Raw genomic sequence first — 19,899 nt, forward strand, 5'->3', positions numbered from 1 at the left:
ACTTCTAGCCGAGGGCCCACAGTGGAGGAGAGAGGCTGGAGAAGCAAGCAGGGCCCTGGACACTGGCAGAGGGTAGACTGTCCTGTCAGCTAACGAAGCCCAGGCTTCAGCCCTTGCTTGTATAGGCCCCTTTCAAGGCTCTGTACTTCATTTTCTATATTTAGGGGGGAATCTTCAAAATTGGGGAAAAACTTGAAGTCCCACAAAACTGCATCTGCCACTGATGCCCTGTAACTCAGATGAAACCACCCACCTTGCAGGGTGTTGTGAGAAGCAAGTAAATTGATTCATGCTTGAACTCACAACCCAACGCAGTAGTCAGGCAATCTGTGGGAGTCAATTTTTTAAATTATTATTATGTTGGAATAGTATTCGATAGGGAAAAATTCTAAGTTTCTGATCCAGAAAGACATGATGTAAGTCCTGGTTCTCTCACCTCCTACCTGCATGGCTCTGGAGGAGTTGACTGACCTCTCTAATCCTCACCTTCACCATTTGTGAAATGGAGGTGATGACACCCAACTCATGGGGTGCCACGAGGACCAAAGAAGCCAGTGTAGTCAAAGTGCTTGATGTCCAGGCTGGATTTTGAGCAAAAAAAAGGCCTGCTTGTTTTTCTGTTCTGGTGAGATTACTGTAGTTCTGATAATTGAACAGATAGAGCAGGGCCAGAGTGTGTGCACATGTTAGATAAGGAAGTGGTTTTCATGGGAGGAAGAGTCGATTGTAAGAAGGATTTATGCGTGAGGTCGGGTGAGCCTGACTGCGGGAAGTCCCAGGAGAGCACAGTGGCAAGGCCATCTCTAGGTTTGTGGCTTGGGGAATGGAACAGGCTTAAGGAGGAGGAGGAGGGTCATCCTTTAGGGCACGCTGCATTGTGCAGGGCAGACAGCCTGGTTTTTTTTTTTTTTTTAATCTTCTGAGGATAGTGAGGTTCTGAGGCTGGAACTCAGTGAAGAGCTCTGGCAGGAAGCTCAGACAGATGCAGGAATGGCCACTGAGGAGATAAATGGTAGTCACCTCAAGGGACATTGTCAGTGGAAGTGAGGAAATGGCAGCATTCAAGGGTTGAGCCAAAGGAGGGAGACCAACCTATTCACCTCAGAAACTCAAAGAGATGTAAGGGAGTCAGGGAAGTGGGTGGGGGTCCTGGAAGCCAGGGGCTCAAGCACTCACTGCCCAAGGGTGGCCTACCTGCCGCAGAAGTCTTGGAGAGAGAGTGCCCCTCCTGCCATCTGCGTGCCAATGGATGGAGAGTCCACCCTTTGGGAGTGGTGGCCTAAGCGTGGTTCACGGGGGCAAATCTGAAGATGCTGATGAGAAAAGGGACAGCTGGAGCGAGGGCCTGGGTGAGAGGAGCCCCGATGGGAAGGTGGGGAGCCTTCTGAGGAGGAGGACACCTGTTGCTGGGCACCTGGCTGGCAGGGGTGGGAGGGGGGATGGGGGACATGCTGAGGGGAAGGGACAGTGGGCACTCAGGGCCCAGCAGAGCTTGAGAGCTGTCCACTTGTGTACACACTGTCCCTCTCTGGCCACGAGGTGAGCTCGTGAGGGCAGAGACGTCTGGTGCACGAGCAGATCCAGTGGGGCATGCAGGGTGGGACAGGGCGGGGGTTGAGGGGCTATGGCGTGAATAAGTGAGGGGCTCAAGCGTGGGAATGCCATCTTTTTATGAAGCTGCTTGTCCAACTCCACAGGCTGGTACTCTTAAAATTATTGATCGGAAGAAGCATATATTTAAACTTGCTCAGGGAGAATATGTTGCTCCCGAGATGATTGAGAACATCTACATCCGGAGCGAGCCTGTTGCCCAAGTCTTTGTCCACGGCGACAGCTTAAAGGTGGGTCCCCAGGCTTCAGCCCTCCCACACGTGCCGGGCCTGATGAGAATTTGGGGAATGATTTCCTAAGTATCTGGTATTTGATGTAAAGTGATGAGCATTCATTTCCAATCAGACACTGGTATTATCTGGCATATAAGATCAGGAGAGAAAATGCCTTTCTAAGGAAGAAATCTTAATTGCTTATAGTTTGATAAATTTGCAATTAGGTAAATAAGTTGCTTGAAGTAGTAGTAATGTACATTCCCATTACTTTTAACTTATGCTTCATCTACTTCCAAGAGGAATTTTGAGGTAATAGGGTGAAGCAAGATTCAGGGTTTCTGCTGTTTTGGTTTTAAAATATGTAAATGAACTTTACAGATAAATAGGTGCAATATTGCAAGTAATTGTACTGATTATAATGTACAATAAGTACATTATATGTATTAAGCTAGTATACTTAATATATTGTATTAAGCTAGTATTAAGCTAGTATACTAATGTAGTTTAGGATTAAATTATTTGGAGAGAATTTCTATTTATTCTACTTTTCAGTATCATTTAGATCAGAAGTCAGAAAGATCATTGTGAATATATTCTGTGCTATCATTGCATGCTCAGTTGCTTAGTCGTGTCTAACTCTTTACAACCCCGTGGACTGTAACCCTCCAAGGCTCCTCTCTCCATGGGACTTCCGAGGCAAAAATACTGGAGTGGGTTGCCATTTCCTACTCCAGGGAATCTTCCCGATCCAGGGATCGAACCTGAGTTTCTTGCATCTCCTGCAGTGGCAGGCAGATTCTTTGACACTGTGTCACCTGGGAAGCCCCTGTGCTGTCATTAGATTTATGTAGTTAAAGACGATTGTTTTTTTAAGAAAATACTTTAAAAATTAAAATTGTGTTCTAATATGAGGACCATATTAATGAATAAATTTCAAAATGGTCTGGAAATCCTTAGAAATGAATGTGTTTTGGATCGTAGAGTTGGTTGATTAGTATCCTAAAGATGGTCTCATTTAAATTTGTCATTAGAATCAGAGGTACTGTTTGATGCATGATACAGGGTGCTCAGGGCTGGTCCACCGGGATGACCCAGAGGGATGGGAGGGATGGGAGGTGGGAAGGGGGTTCTGGAAGGGGAAAACATGTACACCCATGGTGGATTCATGTCAATGTATGGCAAAACAAATACAATATTGTAAAGTTAAAAAATAGATAAATAAACTAATTAAAAAAAAAAGAATCAAAGGTCCTTACAGGACTAACCTTACTGATTTTTAATCTCCTTTAAGCTTATTTTTTATTAATCAATCTTTTACAAAGTTAGGGAAATATATTGGAAACATTCAAGAATATCTCTGTCAAGAATGTGTGATATGTTAGTGGAAATGTTTCATAATCATATACACATGTTTAGGAAAGAGTGGAGTCTGAGAATACCAAGATAAGTTTTAATGTTGGACCACAAATAACCACTTTAAAAACTTTTGTCATAACTGTGTTTTCCTCTGGTGGGATCACAGGCCTTTTTGGTGGGCATTGTTGTGCCCAACCCAGAAGTCATGCCCTCTTGGGCCCAGAAGAGAGGAATTGAAGGGACGTACACAGAGCTCTGCACAAATAAGGTCTGTACCTGGGGGCTGTTTCCTCAAAGCCTGCTGGACCTTCTGTGATACTGCATAATGAGAGAACACAAAAACAGTAGCCCAAGTGAAATTTGAGCCAGTAGGGAAATTTCCAACTTCATTTTATAAGTGGTGGGGGTCCTAAACCAGAGGTTTGTCTTTTGCTATTGTTATAGAAGAACCTTAATTCCTCTTAGAATACTTGATAAATGTTTGAATTTTCCCACCAGGAAGCATCACAGAAAGCTTGTCTAGCCCTGTTTTGCAGCTTGCAGGAGAGTCCAGGGAGTGAGGGGGCTTGCCCAAAGCCACAGAGCTGGTTAACAGCCTTGTCAGATGTGAGCGTAGGCCTTCTGATGGCCCTATTCTCTCCTGATGGAAGGTAGATTTTGTGTCTACCGGGCTTAGAGGGATGGTCATGGAATTGCAAAAGGAGCACAGTTCTCCCTGCTGAGAGCATTATCTGATCACACCTTCCAGAAACCTGGCACATGCACGATTCTATGGAAGAGGATCTCTGTGCCCTGACTCAGCATCAGCCCTTCAGTCACATGGTCTGTTTCTTAGCAGTGTGAACTCTAGAGCTCCCACCAGGCCATGGGCTCCTCTGGGGGTGACAAGGCACCTGGGACTCAGCAGGCTGACCAGAGGGCCGATTTTTAAAAAAGCTGAGTAGTCCCTTAGCCTGCTCTCAGGTGCTCCTTGGGCCTTGCCGGCACTTACTTACCAGGTGAGAGGTGATGATTGGCTTGCTGCCAGGGAGTGTCAGCCGCAGCTGGGGGTTTGAACGGTGGGGGGACGTGTTGGTATGGTTACTAGTTGTACTTTGCTCAAAACTCATTGATTCTTCAAACTCCATTTTGAAATGTGATTTTGCATTGTAATTTTACCTATATGGTTTGATTCAGGAGCTGAAAAAAGCCATTTTGGAAGATATGGTGAGGTTAGGAAAAGAAAGTGGACTCCACTCTTTTGAACAGGTAACTGTTACCTTTTCCATACTTTTTTATGGCCCTTTATGTAGGGATGAAAATTAAAGTAACCGACGGTGATCCTAACCTAGATTCCCTATCCTCCACACTGTGGCCTGAAGGCAGGCTGTGTACCAGCAGACCTCCGAAAGCCTGTTCCAAGCTGACTTTGCAACAAACCTGCAATCTAACTAAAAGAGGTTGTATGCTAAGCGAGACTGCACTCATTGTCCTCATAATAACAAATGTTCATAAAGCTGAAATATTTTCCTAGCTGTCACCGGTAGAGCATGTCTACATGGTGTGTCTCCAAGCTGCGTGCAATACTCAAGAGCAGCAGAGCCCTGTCTCATTTTTATTTTTATGGGGACTGTCTTCTTGGCTGCAGCTGGCGATCTTACTTGCTGGGACATCGAAAAGATTGCACTTCTGGGGCCAGGGATCTGTCAGCCCAGCGTGCCCTTTACAAAAAGGAGGAAACAAACAGTGTGCTGGGAGTGGACACAGCAAACTTCTTAAGACTTTTTGACTTTGCAAGGTTGGGCCTCTTTTTTGTAACTGAATTCATGAGCATACTTGGTCTTTCTTACACATACCATTTATAATCCTCTGTAGTCAAAAATTCAAAAACGCAATTCTTGAAACAGAAAAATATTAATATGGATTTTTTAAAATTCCCCAGTATGCATTTAATATAATTGTTTTTCATAAAATGTTTCTCCAACAGAGTCTGTAAGGTTTATGAGAATTTTTCAATTTTATATGTTCATTTTGATGTTAACCTAAAAGCATTTTTAAACCAGTTTTAAATATATTGCTAAAATTCTTACAGCAATTATTTGGCAATTAGAAAACAGTTGCACAGATTAAGACTTTAATTTCTTAAGTTTCAAACTGAGGAAATCTAAGTAAACACAGTTTCAGGGTTTGAGAGAAGTGTTTTTCTTTTGAAATAGATCTTTACATTAATCTAGGTTGAGAAACACTGCTTTGCCTGCATCTGTCAGCATGTTTTCGGGCAGATAAGACCTGGATAAATAGATCCTTATTTTAAAAAAAATTATAAAATCTAAGGCATTCAGGGAAGTCACATATATCTTTCTGAATGCAGAGTCAGTTCTGGCATGATAATTATTTAAATTTCTAAATTTGCTAGAACTGACTTCATTGCTTCTCCATTGTGTGACTGCAGATATGATCCTGTATGTAGAGCAGGGGCCACAGAGAGGTTGGAGACTGGTGTGTCTGGGCCTCTCTGTTACCTGAATGGCTGGCAGTAAGGGCGCTGGGGATGCACTGGGGATCCTACAGATACCTTGTGATTCCCAAGGCTTGCACGCCCCCTGCTGGTTGTGGGCTGTGTGATCTGCCTCAGGGTACATGGAGAATTGTAACAGATTCTCCTTCCTGGAAAAGACTACCACTCTTACGTTTAAAGAAACTTTTGGTTAAATTTCCAGTGTTAACCGTTGCTCAAATTAGAGCTTTTACAGAGAGGGGGCATATTCTTGACTTTCCATATGCCTTAAGCAGAGTTTCTGCTCTATTAATCTGCCCTTGCCATGGTAACCTCAAATACAGAGAAGTCATGTGGCATCCCAAAGGCCTGAGTTTCATTGCCAGGGCTGTTTGTTACCTCTTCATTTTCTCTGTTCCCATTCTCCTCTTTGTTGGTCTGTGGCATCCTCCCCACCGCAGCCAGTGTGTACCCTCAGCTGACCACAGGCGAGCAAAAACCAGGCTTCATGCCTGAGAAGGGTGTGCTCCTAGTTGTATTCTAAAGCTTGACATAAATTATTCCAGTTAAGCCATAATCTGTTGTCAGCTAGTCCTTTTCCCTTTCCTCATAAAGGAATGTTCAATTAAGGCTTTTGCTAATTTTTTAACAGCACCCTCCCCTGCTGCCCCCACCCCAAATACATACCCAAGCCCAAGGCTTAAATCATTCAACAGAAACATTAGGAGTTGAGACTTACTGGGCAGGATTGATCTGAATTAAACTTTGAATTAGATGAAAATTTAATGTAATTTAATTTTCAGAAACAGACAATTCCTAGAACTAGGCCAACCATCATTAATTTATGGAGATCTCTGGGAGATATTTCTTAATGAGTAGACAGGAAGCATTTAAAATAACTGTATCAATAATTAAAACATATAGGTTCTTGGGAAGTATTTGAGCATACTTAACCATGATTTAACCATTTTCTTGACATTTATATGGCTTATTAGTTTGTATAGGCATATAAATACAAAGTGAACTTTGAAACTTAATAGATTTTTCAAATCCTGACTGCAGATTCCTTGCTAAATATCTTTCACTGTATTTTCTGTCATTGAAATGAATACTTACCTAATCATTTGCCTTTAAATCAGAAATTAATTGAGCATTTCCCTAATTAATTAAATTTTTAAAAATTTATCCTGTCCTAAATTATTTATTTTGTATTTATTATCTACAGGCAATATTGTGTTAAAGTGTTTCACTGAATAATTCCATTGAATGACTTCAGTATTATGAAAATTTCTATACTTTAGTGAGTTGGCATAAATTGACACTTGTGAAACATTATATTCCAGTATAAAATTTAAATGTTACAGTGTCTTTAAATTAAAAAAAAACAACTATGAAATCACTGGTAAGAGTATAGTTTCAGAAAAGGAGCTAACATCAGGTATCACCTTCCTTCTTTCCACAACAAAAACTTCGCTTATTGCAAACTGGAAAACACGTTTTATGTTGTGTTAAGCATAATGGGAGAATAAAGACTCATCCCTTTTTTCCCCGCCACAATCAACAGTTTGGTTTTATTAGAAAATATGTAATTATTTATAAAAAATGAAAATTGGTAAGTTTTGAGAAATTTTTTTTTCTGGAAAAGAAAAAAAAAAAACTAGGTTGGCGACCCACAGCTAAGGTCAGTGTTAGCTTAAAGAACTATTTTGACTCATTTTTTCCCAATTACTGATTAGATTTTAGTTACTGGAGCAATTTGTACAGGTATTTTCATGGAAGGATTTAAATAGACCCAGGGCCGTAGGTCAGACTGGAGCAGGGACTGGCAGCAGTGCCACTTTGATCTGATCATTAAGTGGCTGAAAGGCGAGTTGAGTGCCTATTGCTTGGCTTCCTACAAGACTGTATTTGTTTCCTCTCCTCAGGAAGAGACTATGTTGTAGAAAGCCACAATGAACTGCAGATGCCCCAGTCAGCACTTTAGGCTTGCTGCAGGTAGCTGGTTTGACAAATACTCAGAATCTACCAGCTGATGCAGTTCTTTCTTCCTAAGATCATAATGTTTCTTTTACATTCTACTTACCATCTTAATAGCATAATAGCATTTGTAGCTCTCCTTGTGAGGGTCAATACTGTACTGTCTGAAGCTTCTGCTTATCACTGCTGGATTTTCAAAGGTGTTCACCCAAGTCCCTGGAGTGAATGTAGATTCTTGTCTCAGTTACACATGTTCTCCACATGCTGTTAGGAATGCAGATAAGCTGAACCCCAGGCTGCAAGGACGCTGTAGAAATTTATATTTTGGCATTGGCATCTCCTTTTAAAATTATATTATTATTTTCATTTACAGAAGAAGGTGGATACATTGTTTACACTTATCAGAAGTCTTTCCATGATACAGTTTCTATCAGAAGGAGCTAATGATGTTAGCTCTGTCAGTTTTTTAGTTTTTCATTTCATGACAGTAAACATGAGTTGCTCAGTTAAAGCACTGTATCTTAGATTAAGTTTTATTTGGATTTTGTTCATATTTTCTTCATGCTAACTAGTCTTGTTGTCAAACGGTGATTTCCAAACTTAAGTAGCAGAACTTAGATGACAGGTACCAGACATAAGATCAGAGCTTCTCTAGTAGATCTAGGGCTTGAGCCAGAGCCTATCTTCTACCCCCACTTTCAATCCAACCCCCTCACTTACCCCTCCCCCACCCCACCTTCATGCACCTCTGCTTTTCCCCCACTTCATCCCACCCCTGCCTGTCAACACCCCACCTTCATGCCCACGTCCACCTCCACACACCCATCAGCAGTGGCCACTGCAGAACCCCTGGTTCTCAGTGTGCTATGGTCTGAAAACACCTCCCTTGGGACCTATTTCCAGTGACTTTTGGATCCCCTAGGATGATCTGTGTTTGACAAAAGCAAATTGGGAAAAAAGTATATTCCAGAGAGTACAAAAACTGGCAGCCCTATTCTTTACCAACTCCAGCAAACAGCTTACTTACTTCTTTGAATATCAAGATCACTGAAGGAATTTTCAAACAAAAGACTATTACAAGAACCTTTACAAATTTTGAAATATTAGATAATGCCTCTTTTTTGGGCAGGAGCCTTAGATTTCCACCTATTTATATTGGATATCCAAGTAGAAATCCTTCACATATGTGAAGTAAAGTTGAGGCTGGTACATGTAATGCTAGCTTTAGTTTTAACGTAGTCCTGTCCTCCCTTTCTCACCACACATGGTTCCCTTAAAATGCTATTCTTTCTATAGCAAAAGTGAATCCTTCATTTGAACAAATTTCTAAGAGACAAAGGTGAATCTCATTTGTTAATGTTGTGCTCTTTTAAAAATTATCACATTTTTAAATTACAAGCATGCCTTTAAAAAATGCCAGAATTTGTTAGAATTTTTCTTGAAAGCTTTTTAAGAAGCAGAACGTGTAGCTGTTTTAGGGGTCTTCTTTGAATATTGAGTCTTTGATCTGAAAAATCAGTGAATGCAATGGAGAATTTTCTGAGCAAAGAATTCTTTGTCATATCACAGTATCCACCTGCTAGAACACTAGACCATTGGCATCAGAGATTTTGAAAACAGTCCTTGACATGTTGAATTTTTTGCAACTATTTGCATGCATTGATTTTTTTCCCAAGTTTTTTTGGTTGTTACATATGCATAACATAAAGTTTACCATCTTAACCATTTTTAAATGTGTAGTTCAGTGGCATTAGTACATTCATAATGTACAACCATTATCACCATCCATCTCTGTAACTCTTTTCATCTTGTAGAATGAAACTCTGTACCAATTGAACAGTAACTCTTAATTCCTTCCTTACCCCCAGTCTCTGGAAAACACCATTTTTACTTTCTGTCTCTATGACTTGGACTACTCTAAGTATCTTATCTTTTCGTGACTGGCTTATTTCACTTAGCATAATGCCTTCAAAATTCACCCATGTTGTAGCATGTGTCAGAATTTCCTTCCTTTATGAAGTAAAATTTCACGGTATAACTCTGCCACATTTTGCTTATCCATTCATCTGTCAGTGGACATTTGGGTTGCTTCTCCATTTTAGCTGTTGTGAATAATGCTGCTGTGAACATGGATGTACAAATATATCTTCGAGATCCTGCTTTCAATTCTTTTGGATACACACACACACACTCCCAAAAGTGGAACTGCTGGGTCGTATGGTAATTCTGTTTTTAATTTTTGGAGGAACTGCCATCCTGTTTTCCATAGTGACTGCACTATTTTATATTCCTACCAACAGTGCACAAGGATTCCATTTCTCTATATCCTCACCAACACTTGTTATTTTCTCTTTTTTGGATAATAGCCATCCTAATTGGTGTGAGAGTATTTTGTTTTGTTTTTTTAAATAAGTCATTTCCTGATTGTATCTATGGATTTTAAGTAACAGTTTTCCTATGACAGTAGTGTGTGACACAGGGACTTTGCACTCTTGTTCTCCTGGCTTCTGTAACCCACACCCCCATTACTGGAGCCATATAGCAGCCTCTCCCTTCCCCTTGCTATCTTCATCTGGCCAAAGCCTACTTATCCTTCAGAGTTTAACTCAAGCATCCCTTTCCAGTGAATGCTGACCCAGGTGGGATTAGGTGCTATGTCAGAAATGCATTCAGCTCTAAAAGAAAACCCTCAGTATGTTACATACATAGGGTGTGTTTTTGTGGTTTTCTCACATAAGTAGTCCAAAGATAGGATGTCCAAGGCAGGTACAGGTCTTCAAAGCCCTAGGCACTCTGTCTTCTCACTCTCCATTCTGGGTATGTTGGCATATCACCTTATGGTCACAAGGTGGCTGCTACAGCTTTGGACATTGTCCATATTCAAGCAAGGAAAAAAGGGGAATGGGTAGAAATAGGTATATCTGAAACTTTCATGAGGAAAGCAAAAACTTTTCCTTCTCAGTAGCCAAAAATGGATCTCATGATTACCCTCTTAGACTCAAGGGAGGCTTGGAAATAGGGAATAGGATTGTCATAGTTTACATATAGACCATTTTGGCCCTAAACAAAACCTGGTTTTATTAGCATGGAAGATGGGGAACGATACTAGCAAACCAATGGACAACTGCTTGTCCCTATAGTAGTAATATTCACATGGCAGCATCTCTCATTAGATTGTAAGCCCATGTGGGCAGAGACTGTGTCTTGTTCTTTGTATCCCTGGTACCTTATACCATACCTGACACATAGTAGTTGCTCAATAAATGATCAGTTGAGTGAAACAGCAAGTGAAAGTATATGTGTATTTAGCACATTTAATTTTTTAAGTCTTTATATAGTGATTCCTTTGCTATTTAATACTATGGATCTGTTATCTCGACAAAATAGCTGAAGGTAGACCCAATTGTCAGTCAGAATACAATTTTTTGGAGAGACTGTCATTCCAGGATTCAGCTCAAGCCCAGATGATAAAAGTTCTCATTGAATTGACAGTGACCCTTTCAGCTGGAATCCCGCATGAGAGGAGCCTGCCCAGGCCTTCCCAGAATAGCTGATCTATCTCTCTGGCCCCCCATTCAGTGTTGCAGAGATACTTTGTATGAGGAGGCTTGGGATCTGCCTCATGGAAATAAGCACCGTGAACACTAAACCTGATCTCTCCATTCCTCCTTCCAATAATGCGATAAAATTTTCTGGCAGAACTTTTTTTTTAACGTTTACTCATCATGTCCCACCTAGATTTTATATTCCTCCTGTGAATGGCATCTCTTCCATGCAGCCCTCCAAGCCGGAAGCCTGGGCTTCCTCAAAACTGCCTCTTCCTTATTTCATCTCATTTCTCTCTGAATCTCTGTTAGAGCTGCTCACTTGACTGTCTCTCTCTGCCACTGCTCTAAGCATAGGCCCTTATCTTCTTCTCTCCTATGGACTGGTCAGATCCTTCTGATTGGTTTCCCTGCTTCTAGTCTTAACATTCTTAAAAACCACGTTCACGTTTCTCCTGGAGAGAACTTTATAAAATGTGTATTCAGCTGTGTTATTGCCCTGTATAAAAATCTTCAGTGCCTTCCTACTATCTTCTTCTAAAACTGCCCCATCTACCAATTTGGCTTCATCTGTCACTTCCTTGGCCTCCTATTTCATGTAACTACGAAAGAAACCACTTGGATTTCCTTTTTCATACTCTTCCATTTCTCACTCCCGTAGCTGTGTTCATGGGGTTGCCTCTGCCTGGAATGCCCTTCACCCACCTCTCCTTCTTAGCTGGTTAACTCCTGTTGTTCTTTAACACGCCCCTAATTTGGGAAGGCTTCCCTGAGTTAGGTGCCCTTCCTCCTGTGTACACCGTTCTCTCTAATAACTGCCCGGTGTGTCTGCTCTGCTGGATGCCAGGGTGCACTCCCCAAGGGCAGGGGCACTCGTGATTCCTCTTTGTGTCCTCAGTGCCTGGCACAGAGTAAGGAACTCATTCATTTCTGTTGACTGGCTAAATGGAGGAGTAAGAAAGGGATGAGGTGGCTTTCAGATATATCAAATAAGTGGACAAGCTGTTACAGTAACTCTGACTTTTTAAATAAGCCTGTTTTTATATCGATATTTCTATTCCCATATGCCTGTCTACTTCTACCATGTATGCTATGAATGCTGTGTTATACTCCTGATAAAGATGTATTCTGCATTTGGTTTTTAGGTTAAAGCCATTCACATCCATTCTGATATGTTCTCAGTTCAAAATGGCTTGCTGACACCGACCCTAAAGGCTAAGAGACCTGAGCTGAGAGAGTACTTCAAAAAACAATTAGAAGAGCTTTACTCAGCCTCCATGTGAAGTTCAAGGAAAGTTCTTCTGGTATAATGGACAATGTAGCAATATTATAGTTGTTCTTGAAAGTAACAAGTCAGAATGATGCAGCTGAAAATGAAAAGCACGTGACCTTATGACTGAGCCTTTTCCTGTCTCTAGAGGTCTTTAACAATATTTTCTCTCTCATCACTGAGTACACTTTATTTTTATTACAATGATATTGTAGCAAGCTGCTAAAAATATCACAAGTGGCATTGTAAAAAAAATCAACTTTTCTTAAGAAATGTGTACCACTAAAAGTAATATATTCTCAGTGTTCACAGAACTTCTATTAAATATAAAGGAAAAACATAACTGATACATTGTACTTAATTATTTTTGAAATAGTAAACAGGTATGGCAAATACCAAGGCAAGGTGGACTGCCTTATTCAATAACATGGTCAAATCACAATTAAATCAGACTTAAATGAAAACTAATACAGAATCTTGCTGAAACAGACATGATACATAACTTCTACATAACTTCATAGCTACATAACTTCATATTCTTTGAACATCATAATCCTTATTGGTGTGAAAACGTTTTCTGTCCAATTTTTACTTTTATTTATGATGAATGCAAATTCAAACATTCTTAAAACAAATGTTATATTTACATAACATTTTACAAAAACTTTTCAACCCATTTGCTTATTTATTAAGCTTATTAAAATATTAAGGAACTACCTAGAAGTAATGTAATACAACTATTTCAAGGATAGTATGTGTATATTCATGGATGTCTTACCACATGTACTATGAAAGATGTCTGTTGACTCTACATTGGATAGAGCTTTAGGGAAGACTTGGGATAAGAAACCCAGAATTATTTCTCACAGTGGGCAGCAATTAATATACCAAATTTCCTTGCTGGGTTCTTCCAGTCTTCCATTTTCAACATGTCTATCCCAGGCCTGGGAAACATATGTGGCAATAATTCTGAACAGTTTCTCTCTCTTCCAATAAGACTGTCAAGGCAGGATGTAGGGAGGAGGCAATGTCATCTCCAAATAAAATAATTTTTCAACAACATTAGTTTGAAGAACCTCTTCAAAATACCCCTAGAAAACTACTTAAGTCCATCATAGATAACTGTCTCCTTGGGGAATAATTTCACACACAGAATCTCAATGCTTCTAGGTACCCATGAAAACCTCCTCTCTTGAATTATGTGCTTAGATACTTCTTGTACCTGGGTGCCAACAGCTTTAATTAAAAGCCCAGCATGAACAGCAATTAAGTCCCAAGCTACAGACTGCATCTGAAGGAGAAACTGTCCCTAGGAAAATGTTTTTAAAGTGTTTTAGTCTGTAGAGCCAGGAGCTGAAAATAGACGGGGGCAGTGGTCACAGTCTAGAAGCTCCTTTCACCGGGAGCAAATCGAGCAAATCCAAACTGTCAATAAGGCTGTGGGTTAGAAACTGCATAATCACACAGGCTTACTAGATGAATCTGCACCAGAGATGATACACTTACATTTCAGTCTTTGCAATAGTGGACCAACCCCAGTTTTGTTTGATACATTTATCCAGTCTTCTACATATTCCTTTACTGGATTCTCTCTGCAGTCCCACTGCTTGCACTTAAGATTTGACTTATGGTAAATAACCCAGTTCTATGCATATTAACTTTTAAAGGCATTTCTAAACAAATACTAAAAATGTCCAAGGCCACATCTATATAACATTAATTTTTTATATTTAATATATATTTGACTAATTAAAAGAAAATTGCTACCTGAATTGGATATTCATACTATCTTAAAGGCGGGTAGCTTCACATCTTGAAGAAAATGAAGCTGTTTCCCTTTGTCCTTCCACTCAACTAAATTTCATGTTTGTCTTTGTTTCCAAAGGATTTTAGGCAGTGTAATTTTAAACAAATAATTTCAATTTTATTTTGGTTCCATTTTTACCTAATAATAGAGATAATTGATTATGGGTAACTTAAGATTTCTTTTCCTCACTTTAAAGATCTTAAGTTTCTATTTAGCCTTCCTAATCCTTGTGAAAATCATCACAGTTGGGCATATAAACAGGTTCTTGCAGATGTGCTGAGAAAAGTAAACAGCGGGCCTTAAGTATATTGCATGTACATTTATTTTTTCCTCTGTTTACTGAATTTTTTAATAAAAGAGAAATGAAACAGTATGTGTTAACGAAAGAAAATCCTTCTTGCCTCAGATTTCCCAACTTTATTTTGAGGGGAAAAAGTTTGTATTTCTCTTTAACCAATATAGAAAAAGTCTATGTACTTAAGATATTTACATTCATAGTGGACATCAGATCCAACTTAAATCCAAAGGTATAACAGCAATCAGTTACTTAAGCATAAACATGTTCTTAAATGTTTGGCCTTTTTTCTGTTTCTCATTCAAATTTGTTGGTAATTCTCACATTTTACAAACTGATATTGTTGTTTATAAAGATGTAAAGTAGACTATACACCATTTTCTTTCCTTTTGCCATAAAAGTCATCTTTGTATTGTATTGTGATTTTCCTCCAGGTGAGAGAGGAAACTGGCCAGGTGTGGTGTGCAGGCCTAGCCTCACATATTAGGAACTCAAGAACTCAGGAATCTAAGGAATAAATAACCAGTCTCCCTCACATAAGCAAGTCAACTTTTCATTCTAAATTTAGGTAAAACTGTAAGCATGAAAAAAATAGAATTTTTCATTGCAATTTTTATAGTCAGGTAATGTTTTAGCAACTTGAAGTCAGCACTTAATTTGATTGTATTACCCATCAAAGAGTCTCTAATCTTTTCTGTATCTAGCAGTAAAGGAAATGAATTATTCTTTATTTTCCAAATGTATTAATATAAAGCACAAATGTGATGTAGTTACTTAGAATACAAAATACTATAAAATGAATGTAAAGAATGGAAAACTGTATTTTTGCATGAAAACAGACCACTTACAAACTTAATATCTCAGGAAAAATGAAAAATTATATATAAAATTGATAAACTATATGTTGAATTAAGTTGGTATATTTTCTTGCCTGTTTCTATTTTAAGAAAGCACATACGTGAAAAGAAAAAAATAATCCTGGTAGTCAGAATTTTCTCTCAAGTATGCTACACAGTCCTTTCTGTGAATCTACAGTTAACCACAGTAAGAATGGAATTAGCATTCAAGTGAGGACAAAGCCCTAATGAGAACACATAAATGGTTATAACCCAGAGGCAATAGATACATACTACCTGGAGATAAGCATTTCTAAACTTGGTCCAAACAAAAGGTTTTCATGGGGTGACAGTGGCTTTTAAACATTCATTTGACTGATTATTTTTCTTGTTAAGTCATTGCAGCAGTTGCATGAAGGGGAAACGGATATTTTTTGAAGAATTGCTTATTCTACTTTCAAATTTTAAAAATTGAGGAAATTTAAAAGTTACCTTTTAAATACGCATAAAAATATTTTAACTGTAATTATATTTTTAGTTGCTTTGTTATAATAGCATGCATATCAAATATACAATGCATTTATGAAAACTTTTGTAAAAAATAAAGATTTTTTTGTTTCTCAAAGCTGCTTATAATTACTATTTTATATATTTATTTAGCATAATCAATCCTCTGATGTTAGTATATTTGGGGATCACTAGTCATAGTGCTTACGGTAAACATGGAATCAAGCTATATCACTAGGCAACATACTCTACATCCTCTGTTGCTGCTGCTGCTGCTAAGTCGCTTCAGTCGTGTCTGACTCTGTGCGACCCCATAGACGGCAGCCCACCAGGCTCCCCCATCCCTGGGATTCTCCAGGCAAGAACACTGGAGTGGGTTGCCATTTCCTTCTCCAGTGCACGAAAGTGAAAAGTGAAAGTGAAGTCGCTCAGTCGTGTCCGAGTCTTAGCGACCCCATGGACTGAAGCCTGCCAGGCTCCTCTGTCCATGGGATTTTCCTCTGTAAGGATCCCCAATCTCCAAAGACTTATGGTCCCCCCAGAGAAGCTCTCCTTTGCTTTGCACATTTGCTATTATCAAATGTGTCCTGGATTTAAGTGTATCCTGGATTTAATTCATTTTTATATTTTAAAAGAACACATGATTGTATTCAAATTTTCCATCACGATGGCCCTTAAACAGTATTTCCATGTCTTTTACACATACACAGTAGGTACACTCGTAAAATGGTATATTCGGCAGTGTCTAAATTATGCAGATTTTGCCCTCTCCATATATTTGCTACCATCTATTCCACTATGTTTTCACAGCTTTTAGTGTAGTTTGGGCCCCTCTCATCTCTTGTCTGGAATATTACAGTTAAGTCAGTCTTCCTGTTTCCACCTCAGCTTCCTCAAATTTCACCACCCACATTTGAGTCAGGGCAGTGTTTCTAAATTGAAAATCTGGTCATGCCGCTCTCCTGCTTAGTATTCCTTCAATGACTTCCCATAGTTTCTAGGATAAAGTTCAGGCTCCCTGGTTCAGCACATAAGGCCCAGGGTCTCTTCTCCAGTCCTTCCTCCAAAGAGTACTTGGTTCCAGTTATGCCAACTGCTTTTTGCAGTGGTCTAAAAGCATCATGCTTTTAGTCTCCTTTTCATAGAATACCCTTTCCTTTAATCTCCCTAATTCCTATCATTCATCTGTTATATCTCAGTTCAACTACCCTTTTCTCTGAGAAGCTTCCCATATGGTTGCATGGTTGACTGACCCTCTGCCACATGCCCACTAAGACTAAGTTGCTTGTGGTTGTAGCCCCAGCACAGAAAGTCTGTTCCATCATGGAAGCTCAAGAAATGTCTGTTGAATAAAAATCCCCTTGGCCCTTTTATATATGTTGCATAGCATTAAGACTGCAATACTTGAAGATACTTTTCATTTATCACTTACTTTTTCCCAATCCTGTGGACTAAGCAAAAATAAGCTGATTTTCAGTTGAACCCTAAATCCTGTGGATGGTACCACAAATGAAACTGCTCAGAGCTCAGGTTGCAGGGGTTTGGGAGGGTCACCATAAGAAAATGGTATTCTGAAAGATTTCCTCTGGGCTCCAGGGAATCCTACAACCATGAACTGGCTGTTTTCCCAAAAGCTTTCTTCAGAAATCTCTTAAAAATTTGGAATCTGTTTGCCCATAGAAGTTAGCATTTCCATGACTTCCAAATCTAGTCAAAACAATCATATGACTGAACTGAAACACTGAAAGCATAATTCTAAGTATAGACATGGAAACAATATAACAGGGAAATGGAAGATGTTCCATTTAACACTTAGGACTGAATGCTTGAAATGGCATTTATGTGTTTGAGGATAGAGTGGAGGGAGATAGAGGACTGCATTGAGATACCTTTGCCCTACTTCACCCTTTTGTAGGGGACACATTTCTTTCTCCTTGTATAGGCTGGGCGGGTGAAGCTTTAAACTGACCAAGTCTGTCTGTAGTCTCTTCTCCCCTTGCTACTTAAGGCTTCAAGCTCTTTTTCCTTGCTCTCCTCCCCCATCCCTTTCCCAGCCATGTGTTGGGAGGAATGGGAGCCAAATGTTAGGAGATTCATGCCACCTATGCCAACCACCTGTTCTAATGAGCCTCCTAAGACAGGTGTCCTAATTGCTTACCTTTGAATTGAGGGGACAACCAGATCATCTCTAAGGACACTTTTGGCTCATGAAATGACACCGGAGGTTATTTCAAGTTTTGAAGCCATGGGCATTAACTCCCATAAATCTTGACTTGATGGCACCTCAGTGAATATAATTCAGTATAGAGAGGGTTCTAGAGAATGGGGCCACCAAAGGGCAGATCAGCTTTTGCTTCAAGCTGTTTTCCTTTTTCACCATTTCTTCCATTTCTATGTCTTGGGCATTCCAGGATCCATACCTCCTAAAATTCATTTAAGAACTCCACAAATTTTTTTAAAACAACATTCTCCAATGGGAGAGAGGGGAGCCTGGAAACCTGGCTTGTAAACTACTGCCTGTCAGCGTGTATGGATGTAACTAGAGAAAAGATGTTGAAATATGATAATTGCTTTATACAACAACAAAACTGTGAGATCCTTGACTATTTAGAACGATTTCTAATTAACTTCTGTACCTCAGGACCTACCATAATGCCTGACACAGAGTAAGGTGCTGAGTAAGTACTAATTCAGTGACTCAAAGCACTATATGTAATAAAGTAAGAATGACTGCCCTCTATTCTTTCAAAATTAAGTTTTAACGATCAATTATTAATAAGTGACTGTCTATGAGCAGACTTTGAATTAAGAAATTCAGTGATTTTATTATGAAAATATTGTGGCTATGTGTGTGCTTACATACACAATATTGGAGCATCACAGAAGAAGTCTGAGTTTTTCTAATTTCATCTGTACAAATAGCATGTTTTAATGTTGTGAAATGTCATTTTTTAAAATAAGATGGTTATTATATACACAATATGTTTATCAGATGCAGCCAGATGGTCTATCCTCAGTGTATGGAGTGAGCGGTCATTCCCATGTTACTCCCTTTCGGCAGAGAGAAAGAGCTGAGCCTCAGGGCACTAGGAGGGGAGCCCTTATGGAACTCTCTACCTTAACCACAAGGCTACTCAGAGATGTCCAGGAGGTAGCTTCTAGGCAGGGGCTCAGAGATTCTGCTTGTCCCTGAGAAGGAACCTCCTGGAGCCTAAGCACTTCTAATGCTTGGTTAAACTCTCAAGTTACCATGGCTCCACAGCAAATTGGCGGCTCTAGGGACTGAGGTGCTCAGAAAACATTCCCTGTCACTGTAATGTGCTTTCATTCCTCTCTCACCTTCCTGCACTGAGTCAGGCTCCCCTCTAGGTAGACTCTATGTGCTTAGAGACCTCAAACTCTACTACCATGGCCTTCCTGGTAATGTTGCTAAGGAGACTGGCTCAAGTATCAGTAACAGGTATTGGGCCCAGCTGACTACGTCTTCCCAGAAGCCACCACATTACTGCGTCTTCCCAGAAGCCGCCGCGCGACTGCGGGGAGATAAAAAGGCAGGAGCGAGGAGGCCGCTCCAGGCCAGCGTGGGGGTTGGTGCTGTAGGCCTTTTTGATTTTTCTCACCTTTTCCGTTCTTCTCTGGCTGCCCTGCAGGCCTGGACCCTGGTTCCATAGGACTGTAGCTCGGTTCTGCAGAAAGACGACGAGACAGGCCGTCCAGGGCTAAGAGGCCTCTGGGGCCTGGCGGTGGGGTGGCAATGTGGTCACTAGGGGTCTATACCCGCAAAAAGCAGGCCAGCAGTAGGCTCAACCTAACGCCAACACCAGGTCTAGGTGCTCCGGCCAAGGCGGAGGCCCCGTCACGGCCCGGCCGAAAGCTCTTTGCCGACTGTAAGCTCCGCGGGGCTGGCTCATGGCGCAGGATGCGGGGTGGGCAAGAGCCAAGGGCGGGGGCGGTTGGGCCTCAGCCCCAGGGCCCCCACCCACCATCCCCCAAGGCCTGCAAGC

At 40.3% G+C, this 19,899-nt stretch overlaps 2 protein-coding genes across 44 annotated transcripts in view; both read left to right on the forward strand.

Moving 5' to 3' along the window:
- Nucleotides 1–16,013, forward strand: part of ACSL6 (acyl-CoA synthetase long chain family member 6) — a 65,383-nt gene extending 49,370 nt beyond the window's left edge. For 34 of the 41 annotated variants that reach the window (XM_081500193.1, XM_081500169.1, XM_081500190.1 and 31 more), the window contains 4 exons: nucleotides 1,698–1,841; nucleotides 3,349–3,450; nucleotides 4,359–4,430; nucleotides 12,326–12,790. In XM_081500193.1, the coding sequence (XP_081356319.1) occupies nucleotides 1,698–1,841; nucleotides 3,349–3,450; nucleotides 4,359–4,430; nucleotides 12,326–12,463 (456 nt within the window). In that variant the 3' untranslated portion in view covers nucleotides 12,464–12,790. Of the gene's footprint in view, nucleotides 1–1,677; nucleotides 1,842–3,348; nucleotides 3,451–4,358; nucleotides 4,431–12,325; nucleotides 12,791–14,986 lie in introns of those variants that run through there. The other 7 variants (XM_081500205.1, XM_081500197.1, XM_081500182.1 and 4 more) reach the window with 2 other exon arrangements.
- A 3,409-nt stretch (nucleotides 16,014–19,422) lies between these two features.
- The window catches only part of MEIKIN (meiotic kinetochore factor), a 124,428-nt gene continuing 123,951 nt past the window's right edge, over nucleotides 19,423–19,899 (forward strand). For 2 of the 3 annotated variants that reach the window (XM_081500214.1, XM_081500215.1), the window contains exon 1: nucleotides 19,423–19,782. In XM_081500214.1, the coding sequence (XP_081356340.1) occupies nucleotides 19,650–19,782 (133 nt within the window). In that variant the 5' untranslated portion in view covers nucleotides 19,423–19,649. The remainder of the gene's footprint in view (nucleotides 19,783–19,899) is intronic. The other variant, XM_081500216.1, reaches the window with a different exon arrangement.

Source organism: Giraffa tippelskirchi, chromosome 6 (genome assembly GCF_054371585.1).
Source record: "Giraffa tippelskirchi isolate mGirTip1 chromosome 6, T2T-mGirTip1v1.2.pri, whole genome shotgun sequence".
Taxonomy (NCBI): domain Eukaryota; kingdom Metazoa; phylum Chordata; class Mammalia; order Artiodactyla; family Giraffidae; genus Giraffa; species Giraffa tippelskirchi.